Source organism: Solanum stenotomum, chromosome 9 (assembly GCF_019186545.1).
Source record: "Solanum stenotomum isolate F172 chromosome 9, ASM1918654v1, whole genome shotgun sequence".
Lineage (NCBI taxonomy): Eukaryota > Viridiplantae > Streptophyta > Magnoliopsida > Solanales > Solanaceae > Solanum > Solanum stenotomum.
Genome location: NC_064290.1, coordinates 51,770,314 through 51,789,573, shown reverse-complemented (window position 1 = coordinate 51,789,573; position 19,260 = coordinate 51,770,314). Strand labels below are relative to the sequence as shown.

Here is a 19,260-nt window from a genome sequence, read left to right as displayed (position 1 = left end):
TGTGCAGACATATTAAGCAAAGACTGCAGCCAAGACAAAAACAGATCTTAGGAAAAAACGCTAGTTTCGTTGATAGTACGGTAATAACATGCACAAGAACTTGTTGAATTCTAGAGAATCCTTTTTTTCACCCTTGATGCTATCAAATTCCCTAAGCTGGGCACATAACTCAGTACTTACTACTATCTCTATATAAATCCTCAAACACATATGATTACACTTACTTCATACAAAACCACGTTGCATCACTAAAGAAAGAGGAGAGAGAAGAGAATGGCCACTGTAGCAGCTGCAATGATGCTTCAGTGTGTCTTTGACGGAAGCTTGTCGATGTCAGACATGAATATCGAGAGACGACCTTACCATAAAAACTGCAGTTGTGCATTGCACAAGCAGAAAGGGGATAATCAAACCACTTGTGTCCACAGTAGGAATGTATCATTCCCCAAAAGGCAAAACCAGAAAGATATGACATTGTCAATAGCAACTTCCCAATTCTCTTCTCCATCTTCTTCTTGCAATAATTCATTCGTCACGAATGTACAGCATACAGCGCCGACTTTAGCAAGTAGTTGAATGTACTGCTTTTCTTCTATCATATAGTAAATTTTTCAAACCAAATTTACCAGAACTTCTTGATCTTCACTTTTCCTTTTTCTATTTTATTTTCTATTTTACCTTCTTCTATTTTTATTTCCACTTAGGGTGATGTAATGTAACAGAAACCACATTACGAATCCATTTGGATATTTGAAACTATTCTTGGAAATGTGAATTCATTGTTAAGAACTTCTCTTGAAACTTTTCTTAAGAATGAACAGTATTATGTTCCAGTTTGTTATTCATATATTCATTTTCTATTATCACACCACACTCAAAACAGAAATCGTACATTTACGTAAAGGCAAAGGAGAGAGATAAAGAAGAACGGTACTTGAGGGGACGATATCAGCAACTAAAGCATCATTCTGAAAACGGAGAAACTGATGAAATGAAAAGTAAACAGATCTGATGAAAATGAAAGATGGTTTAGAGAAGTCTTACAAAGTATGTCTGTACGTATTTCGTTGTATTTTGTGACAAACAAGGCAAGTACAGAAACAAACATAATAGTAGACCATTATGACATTATTCCCAACCTTAATACTAAGCCATGCTACCTTGTTCATTGCCCAACCTTAAAAATGGCACATAATGGACTAATATAAAGAGACGTAATTATCGAGAAGCTTAACATTTAATCTCGTCATATCCTCAATCAACTATGCCTCAATCATCCTCGAGCTATTATCAAGTGAATTTGACACCTTAAATAGAGTTAGATACTGTCTTTGCATCAATACAATGGGCAGCTCAGACGTAATCACATACTATGTATCAGTATCTCATGAATAAACCGAATCTTATTATTATGGAAAAATTACAAGAATATATTATTTAAGACCTTAATTTACCTAGTATTATTTTAGTTTTTTTATTTATAACATTAACATTTTAATTACAAATATGACATTTTATTATAAATTAAAAATCTACACGATTTTATGTACTATTTTATTGGTTAGTGGACTAAATTTTTGGGAGTCATATTTTATCTTTTATTTTAATTAATTTTTACAATCTCAATCACAATTATATTTGGATACGTTTTCTTTAATAAATATCTTACTTTCTCTTTCATGTTAACTTTACACGGAAGAAATACCATTGATGTACTTTTTTTTCCTTGGTAAATGCATTGCTGCACACATTTTTTTCATCTTTTTCAAGAAAAAGTTTTGAAACTCCTTCTTGACAATATTTCTCTTTGTTTCTTTTAAAAATCATCTCTTACAACACAATTTTTTTTTACTCTTTGAATAGATCGATTATGAGTAAGAAAGTTGCTTTTGATAATGCTCCCGGAAAGAGTCCTCGTTTGATGAAGGCGTATATCGATGTCAAGAGCTCGATTGTTTGTTCAAAATAAAAAATTACAACTAATTTGAAGAAGATCTACATTATCATAGTTAATATGATTTATATCATGTGGTCCATAAATTATCGGAAAAATTTTAAACACATTTTTTTTGTGTACACTTTGGTGGTCAATTTGGTACAATTATTGATGATATGTTATTTTAAATAATGATATGTGTTAAGGAATAGACTTTGGTAGCTGATCCGGTTTAATAATTGGTGATTTGTTGGTTATTAACCGAAATATGTTTTTGTGTATATATTTTGATGGATGGTATAGTTAAAATATTGATAATTTGTTGATTTCAATTTGATGGATGGTGGTCGATTTAGTACAATTATTGATGATATGTTATTTTAAATAGTGATATGTATTAAGGAATATACTTTGGTAGCTGATCCGGTACAATAATTGGTGATTTGTTGGTTATTAACCGTAATATGTTTTAGTGTATATATTTTGATGGATGGTATAGTTAAAATATTGGTAATTTGTTGATTTCAATTTAATGGATGATGTGATTAATTTTTTGGCGATATATCGATATAGAACAATAAAAGAAATTGATTTTTAATTGATGGTAATGTTGATTTTAGTTATATGTTCCAAACCTGCAATGCATAACACCATAATCTAATCAAGTATATACCAACTTTTTAGAATCATCAAATTAATTTGCATGGTGTACAATGTGGTGTAACCTTTGTGTCAAGTTCAAATTTTAATAACTATAACAACTAAAAATAATTGGTGGATTTGTTGGTTAAAAAATAATGGTAATTTGTTGATTTAAAGTTGCAATATGTTATAGTATATATATACTTTGATGTAGGGTATGACTAATTTTTTGGTGATATGTTGGTTTAGAACTATAAAAGATATTGATTTATAATTGATGGTAAAGTTGATTTTAGTTATGTTACAATCCTATAATACGTAATACCATAATCTAATCAAGTATATATCAATTTTTTAGTATCATTAAATTAATTTACATGGTGTACAATATGATTTAATTTTGGTGTCAAATTCAAATAAATCTAATTTAATTTTACCATAATGAATGAATTATACCAAATTATAACCAAATAAATTAAAATATATAAATTCATACATTGATGATAAATTTATTATTGGTTATATGTTCCAACTACATTGGTGTAAAAAAAGATTTAAACAAAAAAATTGAAGGGAGAGAACTAAAGAAAAACAAAAAAAAATTCAGAAAATAAAATGAGGTATATAAAAAGAAAAAAAAAAAGGAGAAAGAGACGAGTGAAGAGAGTTTAGAAAAAAAAAGGTGGAGAGAAAAAGAGAATCAGTTTGTTTAGTATTTTAAGAAGAAGATTAGAAAAGGGGAGGAAAATAAGGAAATAAAAATATTGAGGGATTAATTATTGAGAGATTTGTGGAAGGTAAATATCAAAATAAGAGAAAAATAAGGAATGAAATCTTATTTAATATAGGAACGTGTATTGTTGTATTATTTATATCAATTTATCTCTTATTTATTTTTTATTTATTTTATTTTTGTAAAAAAACTATTGCTATATAGGTGAAAAATTAAATTATTGTTATATAAGGGTTATTTAGATGCTTATATTGTACATTTAAGTTTTTCACCCTATTATTATTGTACTCAAACTTGGAGAGGTTTAAGGCAAATTATACAATTAAAATTATATTTTCATTGATTTAATGACATTGTAGCAATCTACTTAAAGATATGATCAGAAGTATATTTGGTTGCAGTAACGATTTGCAATATACTCCCTTCATTTCAATTTGTTTGTCTTACTTGCTTCTTTAGTTCGTTTAAAAAAGAAAGTCTCTTTCCTTTTTTGACAACTCTTAAATTCTTGCCTTACATATGACATGTTTAAGACCACAAGATTAAAAGGAAGTTTGATATATTCTACATACCTTAAGTTTAAAACCACAAGATTCAAAAGTCTTCTTTACTTTAGTTCAACTTCGTGTCAAGTCAAAACCAGGCAAACAAATTGAAATACAAAAGCATATTAGAGAAATTCCCAAATGAAAGACAATACTTTATTCAAAACACCTACAAGTACAAAGTACAAAGTAGAAACCCGTAATCAAGGAAGAGAATACACTTATTTTGAGGGAATCACAAGAGAACTACAATAACAAGAGCTTTTCTACCTAGACTAGATTATTCCCTCCGTATCATAGTAAGGCTAGTGAATCCATGACACTGTATTCTATATAAGCCCTTTGCAAAAATATGAAACAATGTTCAAAATAACCACGTCGACATCCCATGCACACACATAGACAGTGAAAAACTCACCTTACTATCCAAACACCTTTATAAAATGGCCACTGGAGCAGCTGCAGTGATGCTTCAGTGTGTCTTTGACGGAAGCTTGTCCATGTCAGATATGGATATCGAGAGACGGCCTTACCATAAAAACTGCAGTTGTGCATTGCACAAACAGAAGGGGGATATATCACAGCCAAGCACTTGTGTCCAGAGTAGGAATATATCATTCTCCAAAAGGCAAAACCGGAAAGATATGATTTTGTCAATAGAAACTTCCAAATTCACTTCTCCATCTTCATCGTCTCAAGATAATTAATCAGTTGGGAGTGTACAGCATACAGCTTCAATGTTAGCAAGTAGTTGATAGATTTTCCCTTATTTGTACATTCTGGTAAGTACATGTATACTTCAGTATCCACTTCATAGGTGATGTAAATTTACAAAAGAAAAAGGAAATGCAACATTTTTCACTCTTCATGATTTCTATGAGCAAATGTTCCATTGCTTGTTTTCTTTCTTTCCGGGATTCAAAAGATTTAACTATTTTAACTTTACGCAAACACTGAGAATGCAGCATTTGAATTCTGAAATTGATCACATTGTACGCGTTCGTTAGTAGAATTAGTTTTTGTTCACTAACAGAGTTTGTACACTGATTCTAAACTTTCTAACTTACCATCACTTCATCTTTCATTCTTTTCTTCTGTCCTGTTAGGCTCCCATAGTCCCCGAAATTAGTCCACTGGTTTGTTATTTACACTTCTCTCATCCTCATTGTTTAACAAATTTTGTTCCTCGTAGTCTATTAAATTTCGTTATTTCACTAAGACAAATGGTTTGTTCATAGTTCATTCTGCTTCATCAGTAAAGTCAAAAGGAAATAATGTCGGAATAGCCTACTTCTATGTCTTTTCTGAACTTACATTGCCATTCACAATATACAAGGAAATACTTTGTAAGCCTTTTCTAAATCATCTGTCACTTTCACCAGATCTGTTTACTACTCATCCAAATGGATTTGTAACGTGTTTTCGACTGCTCTTTAAATATATGCAAGGGTTAATACCAAAAGCATCCAAGATAGAGAAATCAAAAAAGCAACTCAGTGCACTAAACTTCCACTGAGTAGGGTCACAGTCTTACCTTGCATTTCTGCAAAGAGGTTATCTCCACAGCTCGAACCCATGACCTCACATAGCAGTAACTTTACCAATTACGCCAAGCTCCCCTTCTCAAGATGGAAAAGCTATGTCAATATTTGCACGAAAGTCTTATCATTCAGGGTCTACAGCCATCAATAATGCAGTTGAACTTGTATGGAAACCCCACCACTTGAAGGGCCAGAGAAGGTTTGTAATTTTGGTATATTTTGTATATCTTTAGTTTAAGACTGTAAGATTCAAAAGTCTTCTTTAATTTCTTGAATTTCTTGCCAAATCAAAACCAGACAAACAAATTGAAACGGAGGGAGTATTACCTTAATTTGAAAAGTGAATCTACAGAAATTGAGTAGAGGGAATTCCAAGGTCAACACAAGCTCCATTTGCTTATGAAAACAGTACAAAAGAATCTGCACTTGCTGAGATTCGTATAAATTGGTATCAAGCTTGATTATAATAATCAGTAATTTTGGAATACTGATATACACAATTGTTTAGCCTATGCTTACTTTAATCTTTTCATTTATCTTTCTTTTTCGAGGGTAATTAACACATCGAAGTACTAAGAACAAAAGCATATTAGAGAAGTTCCCAAATGAAAAACAATACTTAATTCAAGACACCTACAAGTACAAAGTACAAAGTACAAACCCGTAATCAAGGAAGAGAACTCCTAGTAGAATACGTTTATTTTGAGGAAATCACAAGAGAACTACAACAACAAGAACATATTATTAGTACTTCCAAATTCACATCTTCATTGTCTCGAGATAATTAATCAGTCAGGACTCAGGAGTGTAGTACAGCATACAGCTCCAATGTTAGCAATAGTAGTTGATAGATTTTCCTTTGTACATTCTGGTAATACTTCAGTATCCACTTCATAGGTGTTGTAAATTTACAAAAGAAAAAGGAAATGCAACAATTCTTACTCTTCATGATTTCTATGAGCAAATGCTCCTTATTTTCTTACTTTACGTAAACACTGTGAATACAGCCTTTGAATTCTGAAATTGATCACATTGTACACGTTCGTTAAGTAGAATTAGTTTTAGTTCACAAACAGAGTTTGTACACTGATTCTAGACTTTTATTTTCCTTTGTATCTGTTAATAGGTATAACTTGCTATTTCCACTTCTCATCCTCATAGTCTATCGAATTCCGTTTCTTCACCAAGACAAATGGTTTGTTCATAGTTCATTCTGCTTCTTCTTTTCGTCATTTTTTGTTACTAGTTTCTCTATACTTTAACCAATTTAAGAATAATTTACTACTCTTAAAACAATGTATCGTTTTACGTCTTTGAGATTATAAAACTAAGCTCATTCAATAAAGTCAAGGAGAATATCAGGATGGCTTTTTTTTTAATGTATATTCTGTACATCAAATACAAGGAAATATTTTGTAATCTTTTTTTTAACACCATCTGCCAGTCCACTGGATCAGTCCAAAATTTCATTTCATCGGTTTCTCCATCTCCAGAAAAGGCTTGAATACTAATATTGTCTCCTCAGATTTTCTCGTAAATCTCTCTCCTTTATGTTCTTCTGATACCATTTGTCAAAATATATATATACATATATGTCAGATTTGTGTTTGTGAGTGTGGTAATAATCGAAGGGGTGCTTTGACGTAGTTGGTATAGTTGTTGTCATGTGACCAGAAGTCTGTTGAAACAGGCTCTTGTAGAAATGCAGATAAGTCTGCGTACAATTGACTCTTGTGGTTCATCCCTGCCCTGCCCTGGACTCCGCATATAGCGGAAACTTAGTGCATCGAGCTACCTTTTTTGGATGTAAAAATTCCAAATGGCTTAATACATCTTCTCAACTTTTCTCCAAAAATATGAGATTTAATACCAGAAAACAGTCGAGATGGGAAAGCCACGTCCATATTTAGCATATGCAAGAAAATTTTATTGATCGAGAATATCAAACTGAGAAGAGATGCATATTACTAACAGCAATATTCACCTAAAAATAATTGTGATCGCGCGCACACAGATTTCAGGTCATTTATGAGAAGAAACAAAGCATTTCTCCATATAAGCAAATAGACTTCTAGCCCAAAATTAAGCAAAGTATATGGATCTTGGGAAGTTCTAACATGCCTCATGTAATCCATTTGAACGACTGGTTCATCGTTCATACGCTGCATCAAGCAGTTTTAAAACAGAACCAGCATAGTTGAATGTGCAACAGAGTCACACAGAAACTACAGCTAGTTGAAATAATGGAAATCCAATATATTTGTATTTCTTTTTCCTCCCTTTTCATCTTGTTTCATTAAAGTCCGTGTTGTATGTGCACTTTGCATTTAAAGCCCCAACAAACCTTGGAGCTTTTTTGCGCCTTTTGCTTTTGATAACACTGTCATTGATATGAAAGAGAGTAATTGCTCAACTATCTACTAACCTTCTACCTTAATCCTTGACCTCCATACTCTCCTATTCAAGATCATGCCCTCGATATAGATGAAGATGTACTAGTAATTTAAAAGATCTTGATACATCCAATTATTAGTCTATGATATATGTTTCTTGTTTCTTATTGTAATTGACATATCCAGCTATTAAGAACAAAAGTAGATTAAAATACTTCTCCCAAAAAAACTACTTTTTAAGTCAAGACACGACTACGTATGCAAAGTACAAAGTAGAAGCCCAGAAAAACTAGGCTAACCAGATCAAATATAGTATTAAAATGTTAAGATTCTTTCTCTCTTAGTCCTGGAGTCAAGGAAGAGAACTCCAAGGAGGAATCAAGTACTTCGAGGGAATCGTTAGAGATACAATAACAAGAACAATCACACCAATGCTAACTAGCAACATAAGACAAATAAAGCAGGTAAGATTTTCAGTCGTTCCATTACAAACAAACACAAGTAAGTACATCGAGAAATTATTCCAAGACTGCAGGATGGACAAAAGAATCATAGGAAAAAATGCTTGTTTCATTGGTAATAAGATAACCAAAACAAACAGAAAACAGCCCTTTTTTTTCACCTTGATTCTACCAAAATCCGCAAAGTTGGACATGTAAATTAATGTTTGTTAGCTCTATATAAGCCTTATAAACAAACAAAGAATTTCAAGAACAATCAAACTTTACCTTTCATAGTAGGGAAGAGAACGATCGAGAGCGAAGAACATGACTAGTGGAGCAGCTGAAATGATGCTTCAATGTGTCGTCTTTGATGGAAGCTTGTCGATGTTAGACATGGACATTGAGAGGAGGCCTTATCATCGCAACTGCAGCTGTGCATTGCATCAAAAGAAGGGAAAACAACTAAATACTTGCGTCCACGGTAGGAATATATCCCCTAAAAGGCAAAAACAGAAAGATATCACATTGTCAATAACAGCTTCCAAACTCTCTTCTTCATCTTATTCTTCTTCCAATAACTCACCAGTCCCAAATGTACAGCATACAACTCCATCTTTAGCAAATAGTTGATAGATTTTCACTAAGTTGCTCGAACTCATACTACTTTTGAAGGATCCAACACGTACCTGATGATCACATTTTTGAAGAGTCCGAGCAACATAAGATTTTCGAGCATAGTCAACTATCCAATGGATTGAGTAGTTTGTACTCTGGTAAGTTCATGTATACAACAGTGGCAACTTCATACTTACTAGAAACTTAAAAAACGAAAAAATGTTTTCCCTCTTCAGGATGTGTATATGAGCAAATGTTCCATTCATTTTCTACTTCAGAAAAATAATGTACACTGCAGGGGCAGAGCCAGGTTGGGCAAACCCCCTCCAGCGGAAAATTACGTTGTTCATAAATGGTTAAAATGATATCTTATGCATATATAGTAAATGTTAAAACCTTTGACTTTTTCGTATGTTTACTTCTTCATATTTTGAATCGAATTAATAGATATTATAAGTTGTACTAAAATATCAAAAAAGTAGTCCCCACCTAGTCTCTCTTTGTGTGGCCTGCACTCTCCACGTAATCAAATTTATCTAATCTTCTCAAACTCTCTATTACTCTTCTCCACCACCATGCACCGTCGTCATCATGGGCTGCTCCGCCACCCTCCTCCCTACTCCTCCTCATCTCCGCCGTCACTCCACCTCCCCCTTCCCTCCTTCTCCCCACCTCAACCGCCGCAACCTCCTCTTCCTCTCTACCACTCTCACATTTCCCTCAACCATCTCCACCTCCGTCGCCGCCCCACCGCCGTCACCGGACACCACTATCACCGAACGAGTCTTCTTAGACTTCAGTATATGTCCTAATTACTTCACAAACAGGAATCTCGGAGATGATCTCTCTAATTGCGCTGATTCTGAACCAATTGGTCGACTTGTTCTAGGGCTTTACGGTAACCTAGTTCCGATTACGGTGTCGAATTTCAAAGCTATGTGTACTGGTTCATCTGGATCGACTTATAAGGGTACTTTGGTCCAGAAAATATTTCCGGGACAGTTTTTTATGGCGGGGAGACAGGGGAGAAGAGATAAAGGAGAAGTGAAACCGCCATTGAAGTTAATTAGGAATGTAGAGTCAATTGAATCTAAAGCTTTTCTTTTGGAACATTCTAGAGCTGGAGTTGTTTCATTGCCTTTATCTGAGAATGATGATGATGATGATCTTAAGCTGAATCCAAATTATCATAATGTGGAGTTTTTGATTACTACTGGACCTGGACCTTGTCCTCAGCTTGATAGCAAGAATATTGTTTTTGGAACTGTTCTTGAAGGTGAGTTCTCAGAATCTACAAATTTATCTCCTTTAGTTCAGTTTAACTTATATACATTGAGGGCAAAGTCTGTCGGGAATAGCCTCTCTACCTCTGAGGTAGGGGTAAGGTCTGCGTACAAGGTAGGAGTAAGGTCCGCGTAAACTGTACATTCCACGTTCCCAAGACACTATTTTGTGTTGTACACTGAAGATGTAAATGAATTTTATCTATTAGTCTATTTGAATGTGTTGTAGAAGGTAGCATGCCTTATATTCGAATTAGTTATCTCGATTGTTATTGAAAATTACCATAGTTATCTTATAGGTGATTTGAGTTGTCAGTGTGTAGAAGTTAAACACTTTAGTTAATCCCATTACAGTCCTCCACCTTATATACACTGAAAATGTAATGACTGTTTACATATTGGTCTATTTTAACCTGTTGTAGAAGGTAGCATGCCTTATATTCGAGTTAATAATTTCAATTTTTAAGGAAAATTATTGTAGTTATCTTTTAGGCGACCATAGTGTAAAAGGTCTTTTATATTGTTAGTGTAATAGAAGTTGAACACCTTAGTTAATCGCACTATACTATACTTTACCAACTGAGCTAACATTGGGAGACTTATACTCTTTTAGTTGGCACATGCATGTTTAGTGTAAAAGGGTGCTTCGCCGTAGTGTTTGTCAATGTTGTGACAAAGTAAATATTTGCTTAAGAAAATGTTAACTTGCTAGTCGAGAAGTGATCTTTACATTTAGATATTCGTAAGGTAAAATGACGTGGTTCTCCAATTGATAGTACGAGTCAATACCTCCATGTGCCTATCTGCCCTACTAAAGAAGATCGATTTAAAGGTTAAATAGAGGTATATTTAGATTGGAGAAATATGGAGGAACAAGGAATACTTCCAGAGTTATCACTTTTATTGAGTAATGGGCCTAATAAAACTGGATGGATAGAGTATTCATATATTTGTCCCCAAGTAATCTAGAATTTAGGCATTGTTGATTGATCATATGGATCTGAAATAGTTCTAGACTAGAATCAGTCTATGACTTTGCTATTGTGTCGTTCACTTTGAGGTCCTTTATTACTTTAATGATAATAAAATTCAAAGCCTTTTTCTTTACTTAGTAAATAATTTATTTTTAAGCAAAACCTCACCTATCATCCCGATGTATCAAATTTTGCTCATTGTATCTTTTGGTTAAGTGATTAAAGACTTCACTTTTAACGGCTCAATCAAAAGAAGTACTCCCTCGTTTTCACTTTGCTTGTCTCCCTCGGTTTCAATTTGTTTGTACTTTCCTTTTTAAGTACATTTCAAAAAGATCAATGTCTTTTTACTTTTTTGGCAACTCTTTAGTTTGAATTTTCCACCTGACATGTTTAAGACTACAAGATAAAACAATATTTCGGTACATTCTACATATCTTTAGTTTAAGACTGCAAGGTTCAAAAGTCTTCTTTACTTTCTTAAATTCCTTGTCAAGTCAAAACCAGACAAACAAAATAAAGCGGATGAAGTATTATAATAGATGTCCAAGGCACTGAAATCCTTGGGCTATCTCAAACTTTGTTGTCTGTGTTTAATATGGACTTTTTCCATCTCCTATCCTTTTAATCATCATTTCTGCTGCTCAAACCAATAACAGAGGCACCTCAGTCTTTTCGAAACAGCTGTAAGGTCTGGGTACACTATGTTGTTGGTGTTGTTGGACCAAACTTCTATTAACCACCTAAGACAATATGCCAGATACTTAAACTTGAAACTGATTCAAGCAGATAGGGACAAATAATGACCAAAAATTTCAGTGAATGGCATGTCAGTGAAATGTTTGCAAGTTCCGATTTTGCTGTTAGCTACTAAAAAAATTGACAAAAATCACAGAGGGATAACATGTCTCAACATTGACTCTACCAAACATGGCAACCTAGGTAATGAAAAATAGTAGGAAAATAAAAAATTTAGTCAACTACAGGTCGTTCCTAGCAGTTGTTAGATTGAAAGCAAAGGGTAGGTTCACTCATGACTAAGTAGGCAAAGTATATAGATATACCTAGGAGTATGAAAATGGAAGGGGAAATGTAATATCTTTCTAATTCAGCTAGAAGCGGTAACTAAATGAAGAATAACTAAAAGGAGAGAATTCTTTCTGGAACTTAAATTTAAACAGATGAAAGGAAAGGATTTAATGGGCTAGTATGGGACTGGAAAGTTGAGAAATAAAGGCTTTAGGAACAAAGGAAGTAAATGAAGAAATGCAGAAAAAGAGAGGAATGAGCTGAAAATTGAAGAAGCAGGGAATGACAGTAGAGAATAATAGAAGCAAGAAGGGACAATTACAGGAGTGGAAGGTGGGGAAGGAAGAAAGAGAAATCTGGCAAAATTTTGCATTTTCTTTATTGATTCTAAATCGATATGTATACATCTCTAGCAAAGAGTATGCTTATAGCGTTCAACTTTTATACACCGATAGAAGAAGGAATTTCTAAATGTGCAGCTTTCTTAAAAATCAAATACAAGTAAAATTGTCCATAGTATGTTTTTAGATTGGATATCTGGATAAAAGGGTAAGTAACCTTCTATAATCAATTTTTTATTTTTTTAATAAAGGACCTTCTATGATCAATTTTAAACTAAACTAATAGTAGTACTTTTTTGTCAGTGTAATAATAATATAATTCAATTCATGCTTATATGGGGTGGGACGTGTGCATAATGACTTTCTTTGGTCGCTGGTCACAGCGCTGCATTAGATGCTGATTGACTTGCAGAAGATTAATACACTATATCATGTAGCGCCAGTTAAATAGCCGGCTTTTAGTGAGTTGATCAACACTGTAAGAGAAGTTTAAGTTTACCTCGACTTTTCAAGTCTCCTGCACTATTTGGCTCACAGTAAGACACTTGTGGGTGCTTAGGCTTGTGTGATATGATCCAGAGTGAACTTGTTATGTGCAATTAGGACTTATTAGATAAATGTTGTTTCAAGTTAAACATTAACCTGCTGCTTAATATGGGATGTGTTCTACCATATCAAAATAGGTAAAGAAATTGAAGGAATAAACATGATGCCAACAAATGCATAAATCGAGATGGTTCTTTCCCAATAGTTAAGGCAAACAGAACTTTTACAGAGTCGGTTTGAAAATTATATAGTACTAACACCGACTGAGAAGACTTTACCTACTGGCAACAGCATAGAACAAATATTGCTGAGTGATTTTGAGGCCTGGTGGTATTAGAAGTTGCTCACACACCATCTTAATTAGTCGAGTCACCCACCTGTTTCTTTGTGTTGCTCTGTTGTTTTGCAGTAGATATTGCTGTGGCTGGTGTATAATTGTCAGTTTTAGACAGGGATCAAGTCTTGCTCTCTATTATTTAGTCAATCGTGTTGTAGAGAAAAGTAGGACGAGAAACTACGCAAATTCTTGTTAAATAAAGACTAATGTAAAAGGTAGTGGTCTGAACATGCTGTGATGTTAGCTCAATTCACATCTGTGAACAGTGGAAAGCTATGCTTTCAACTTAGTTTCCGCAAGGCTTCAATGAGTGAAACAAGAGTAGAGAGTCTGCCTAGTGGGAGGACCCTTCACCTCCAACCAAGGCCTGGAGTTAGAATCTCCATGAGGGAAAAGCTGCTGTTCGCCCCCGGGAAAGGGAGTATGAGGATGGGGTTCCATATAAAAATAAAACTAACGAAGACCTTCTCGGATGGTATAAAACGACTCTATGCTCGAGAAGGAAGAAACAAAAGAAAACGAGAATGATTAGTTCCTTGCTGGATATATGTGCAACGAAAGCCCTGCATTAGTAGAAGTGACATGCCACTACTTGTGTACACTATTACAACTTTCTGCATAGTTACTAACATGAAACTTACATGCTGAAACAGTATCCGTCTGTTACGTCAAAAGCTCACTTTTTTTGCCTTTTCTTGGAGTGTACTGCAGGTTTGGATATTGTGACAACCATAGCTGCCATTCCCACTTATAAACCATCCGAAAATATTCGACAATATAATGATTTTGCTGAGCTTATTGGAGATGGAAGAGCAAAAACTGCTCGCGCAATCTGGAATAAGCCACTCAAGACTGTTTATATCAGTGATTGTGGAGAACTCAAAGTAGCAAAGCCTACACTTTCTCCTAGCCTACCTTGATATGTTCAGGTTCCTCGTTTTATTTCCATATCCACATTGTTACCATGACTTGTAAAGGTTTCTCTTTTCTGTATGTTACATTGACAGAAGAGGATTTACATAATGCAGAGCTTTTAAGTTGAGAAGTCCATATTTGTTCAGGGTAATTTTGGCAGTCAAATTAGAAAGAGGGATAATGGACTTTCTTTTAACACACACACACACGTAGTCGTTTTGCCACCTATTAAAAAATAGGTACCTGCTTCTGGTAGGAGGCAGCAGGTATCCCATGGAATTAGTCAAGGTGTGCGGAAGCTGGCCTGGACACCACAGTCATCAACATCTTATGCTAGCTACCATGCAAGAACCAATAGAAAGGATTTCAACGCCCCACCCTAGAAAAGAAGTAGAACACACCATCACCTACAACCTTTCTTCACCAAGCAACATCGTCATCACCTACAACCTTCCTTCAACAAGTAACATCATCGTATGCTCCACTTTTGTTACCCTCATATATACATGGTGGGGAGAGGAGAGTAGTCAGAGTGAGTATGTGCCATTAAAGTGAGTTTATCCTTCTCAATGTCCATTTGGGCTTTATTGTAATGGACCAAACCATGGAGATAGTTCTACTCATCTAATGAATAGATGCAGGCCCAAGCCCTTCTCAATGTACAATTTTCACTTTCATAAACTCCCAAAAAATGAGAGATAGAGTTGGATATTCTAAGATAATAATAAATAAAAAAGGGTTTTAAGTATCGGTCACATAATCAGGCTTATACCATTACGCTCACAAGCAGAATATTAGCTTGATCCTACCTTCATACACTTATAATAGCATATTAGCTAATGTCTATCACATGTACGATTTATATAACTTAAAAAATTAATTAAGAAAACAATAGGAAAGAGAAAAACAAAGCAAGCTCCCTACCCTACACTATTAGAAAAAAAAAGTTAAATGAGGTAAGCCAATAGAAAAAGCATCTAAATTTCAAGTTGACAAAGTCAACTACACTGCTCCTAAGATTCATAGATTTTTATATTTTTCATATTTTTGGCCAAAAGCAAATTCTTTTCTCACACGTAATTGACCAATGAACAAAAATAAAAGTCCAAATTCCATTTTCTTCCACACAAAAACATTGTGGTTCAACACTTCACACCACATCTTGTGTTCCAAAAATTTGACTCACTCTTAACAACATATAGTAATCATTTCATAAATTATCACTCAACTTTAACTTTACAACACTAAAGCCTATTTCTATTACGAAAAATCACTCAACTTTACCTAGTCCATTACAAAAAAGTCACTCGAGCATATTTAAACAATACAAAAAGTCACTCGGAGAAACCAAATGTGATTTTCTTTTAGTAACTTTGATATAGTAAAAGTAAAAGTTAAGTGACCTACTCCCACATAATCCTTACAAAAAAAAAAAAGGTTGTAGTATAAGTAGTAGATGCCAATTTTTTTCTTCATTTTGCAAAATAAGCTAATTTGGAGAGAATGAATAATGTTATCCAAGATTGTAAACAAACAAATGATCCATTCAAGAAAGTAGTAGTTAGAGTCATTTCAAAAAGAAATTTAATGAGGAAATTTCCTATTACACAAAATCATGCTTGATTGGGTGGGGGTGGGGTGGGTGGGGTGGTCCATAGAGGTAAAAAGATGTCTCATGATGATCATGATAAAGGGATAAGATTTCACAAGTACAACAAAAAGGGGACCACTGACACTTGCCTATACCAAAGCCTAAATTGAAAAGAAGAAAAGAAAGAGAGGTCCCCAAAAGGCAAATCCCTATTTGTGTATACAAGCAATAAGAGAGAAGGACCACAACCCCAAGAATCAAGCAGCATGCCTTCAACTTGGTCATCAATCATCTCAACCTGTCTCATCATTAAACTATTCCTTTTTTTTATTGGTTTCCCTTCTAATAATCTATATTCGTTTTAGGGTCTCGATTAATATAAAATCATGTCACGTAAGGTTAATTAGAAGAGGAAGTGCTCTTTACGATCATAATTTATGGGGGAACTTATGGAAATCTGATACATTTGGGGGCTAATTTTCGAAAGTTTCCTCAATTACAAATTTTTTGGATTTTTCATTGCTCTTGGATACATTCTTTTGTTGTCCAATACATTGCAAATGACACATTACTGATGTATTCGAGAAGGGAAGAATGTATCCGAGAGGAGATAGGGATGTATTTGAGAAGGGATAGGGGTGCATCTGAAAGGAGGGATGTATCTCAGAGGAGACTTTTGTAATATTTTTAAATAATAGGAAATTTCTAGAGATTTTGATATCTTAAGTTGTGTATTTATGTAAATGTTCTTAATTTTTTTTCATTAATACAGCTCGAACTTGAAATCTTTAAGGCATAATACATAAACATGACCCTTAACTTGGCTTTAGCGGAAACTATGCCCTCCAACTTTAAATGTGCACAACTAGACACTTAAATTTGTATAAAATTGAACAAGTAGACACATGTATCCTATCTGTCATAATACACGTAGGACATAAAATTGTCATGTAGGATGAATGTGTCTATTTGTTTATTTTTATATAAGTTTAAATGTTTACTTGTACACACCCAAAATTAAAGGTCATAGCTGCCAGCTGACGCCAAATTAAGGGTCATATTTATATATTATGAAAAAAATTTAACTAAGGATGGATGGAAGATATCATATCCACCCAACCACAAGCTTTAATTGCAAAACTTTTTTTTTACTAGTGAAAAATCCAACCATGTGTATGAAGGTTTGCTTAAACCTAATATTTTCAATTCGAATTCTAGATATACATGTGAAAAATAAATTAAATAGAATTAGATATGCATTTTAATTCAATTCGGAATTCATAAAGTTGACATACAAATCATGCATAAGATATACAGGTTAAAACTAAAGAATCACTCTTGGCTTCAACTTAGTCATGAATAATGCTTTAAAATGCGATGTATCATGTCAACAACGTGTGTTTAATAGGCAAAATTTGACTCGTGTTTAGATCTTCATTGAACTACCTAAATAAAAAATCGTAACTTCAAATAATCATGTATATAATCCAAATTTTATATGAGAAAAATAAGTATTCATAAAATTCAAAATTCATCGAGTCTAAATTATGAATTCCACTATATTTAACCCCACATATACACAAATTTTGATATTTTATTTTATTTTTTAAAAATCTTGGCACATTTGTACGTTGGTGATATGATGGATGTTTCAAAGGGGACCAGGACCACTGACGTTTAGCCAATTTTGTGTCTGTTTTTTAAGGCTTCTATTGTATAGCTTTGGGATGCCAAAGTGACACACATTTTGTGTTTTGAGCTTTGGATATATAATAATGGAAGCTATAATTAAAGGATTTGAATTTAGTGACGGAGATAAGATTTTGAATATAAACTAATGGAAATTATAATTGAAGGGTTCGTGTTTAGTGGCAGAGATAAAGGTTTTGGATATAGTTAAATGGTTTGAGTTGTACTGATGGAGATAAGATTTTGGGTGTAAAATAATTAAAGCTATAATTGAAGAGTTTGAGTTTAGTGATGGAGACAAGATTTTGGATATAAAATAATGAAAGTTATAATTGATCAGAAGTTCAAGTTCATTGTTGGAGATATATTTTCGATATAGAGTAATAGAAGCTATAATTGAAGATTCGTATTTAGTGGCAGAGACAAAATTTTGAATATAAAATAATTGAAGGGTGAAGAGAAGATTTTGAATTATATAATAATTTAAGCTATAATTGAAGGGTTCGAGTTTAGTGACTGAGACTAAAAAAATTTAACGAAGTTTGATATGTATTATGTATATGCATTTTTTTAATTTGGACTATCATCATTGTGTATTAAAACGCAACTAGTTGAGTAGATATTAACCATTCACGTAAAAATAAAAAGAACAAGAGACAGTTGAAATGTAAAACTTATGAAAATATGATCGATAATAATTAACACAAATATATATTTTTTCTTAAAAACTAATGTTTATTTATGATGCTGAGCGATGAACATCTATTGATTATTGAACAATAGCACTAGGTAATAATATTAATATTACAACTTTAGAATAATTAAGTGAAACTAATCACAATTAGAAACGTTAACCTTCAAAAGAACCAAAAAGGCATGCCACGCTACCTGTTTTGTAATTTAATACGTATGATTAGCCACTGATTTAGGTCCTAATCCTAATTAATTAGCTAATTAATAATTTCACTGTATTTACCTTTTTCTTTTTTTTTAATGACGATGACGTTATCCTAAAAAGGAAAATAAAATAAAATATCTCAACATAATCTATCAAGTTGCCAATTGTGGGATTGATAGAGATTGCAAATCTATTTTAGTTTAAATTAAATCCCAACTCATTGCACTTATAATGTTAATTAATTAATAGTAGAAAGAATATTATTTTTACTCCCTTGATTAATAATATATATTTTATTTTGGTCCTTATTAATAGACTCAAAATATTTAACTTTTAATTAATTAATTAATATGTGTATCTTTCGTCCGTTTTTATATATATTTTATTTAAATACCAGTTGATTGCAATTATAATGTTAATTACTCCTTCTGTCCACTTTTATTTGTCATGTTGCGCTTTTCGAAAGTCAATTTGACTAATTTTTAAAGTTAAATTAGATTACGTTAATTCGATATTTTTTTAAAAAAAAATAGATATTCAAAAACTATACGAAAAGTACTATAAGTTGCAATTTTTTGCATATCAATATGATGAAAATATACATCGTAAAATGTTGGTCAAAGTTTTATTGTTTGACTCTAAAAAAGGAAACCATGACAATTAATTGTGGACGGAGGGATTAATTAATAAGAAGAATATCACTTTTTGGTCCCTTGATTTTCGGTAATTTAATTTTGGTCCTTAATAATAGACTCAACATATTTAACATTTAATTTGATCAATTAGTATGTGTACCTTTCATTCAGGGG

General features: G+C 33.0%; 2 protein-coding genes across 4 annotated transcripts in view; one reads left to right on the top strand and one right to left on the bottom strand.

Moving 5' to 3' along the window:
* LOC125876353 (uncharacterized) overlaps positions 1 to 19,260 on the bottom strand; it is a 226,402-nt gene that overhangs the window by 121,476 nt on the left and 85,666 nt on the right. The window lies entirely within an intron of this gene.
* On the top strand, positions 9,387 to 14,403 carry LOC125876371 (peptidyl-prolyl cis-trans isomerase CYP28, chloroplastic). Its single transcript, XM_049557554.1, has 2 exons — positions 9,387 to 10,124; positions 14,070 to 14,403. Exons 1-2 carry the CDS (start codon positions 9,440 to 9,442, stop codon positions 14,276 to 14,278), a joined length of 894 nt encoding a protein of 297 aa, XP_049413511.1. The 5' UTR covers positions 9,387 to 9,439; the 3' UTR covers positions 14,279 to 14,403.

Bases quoted from the DNA above. Each gene is read 5' to 3' on its own strand.
- LOC125876371 (XM_049557554.1), top strand. From the start codon at position 9,440: ATGGGCTGCTCCGCCACCCTCCTCCCTACTCCTCCTCATCTCCGCCGT. The intron at 10,125-14,069 runs GTGAGTTCTCAG...AGTGTACTGCAG, and splicing joins TTTTGGAACTGTTCTTGAAG to GTTTGGATATTGTGACAACC.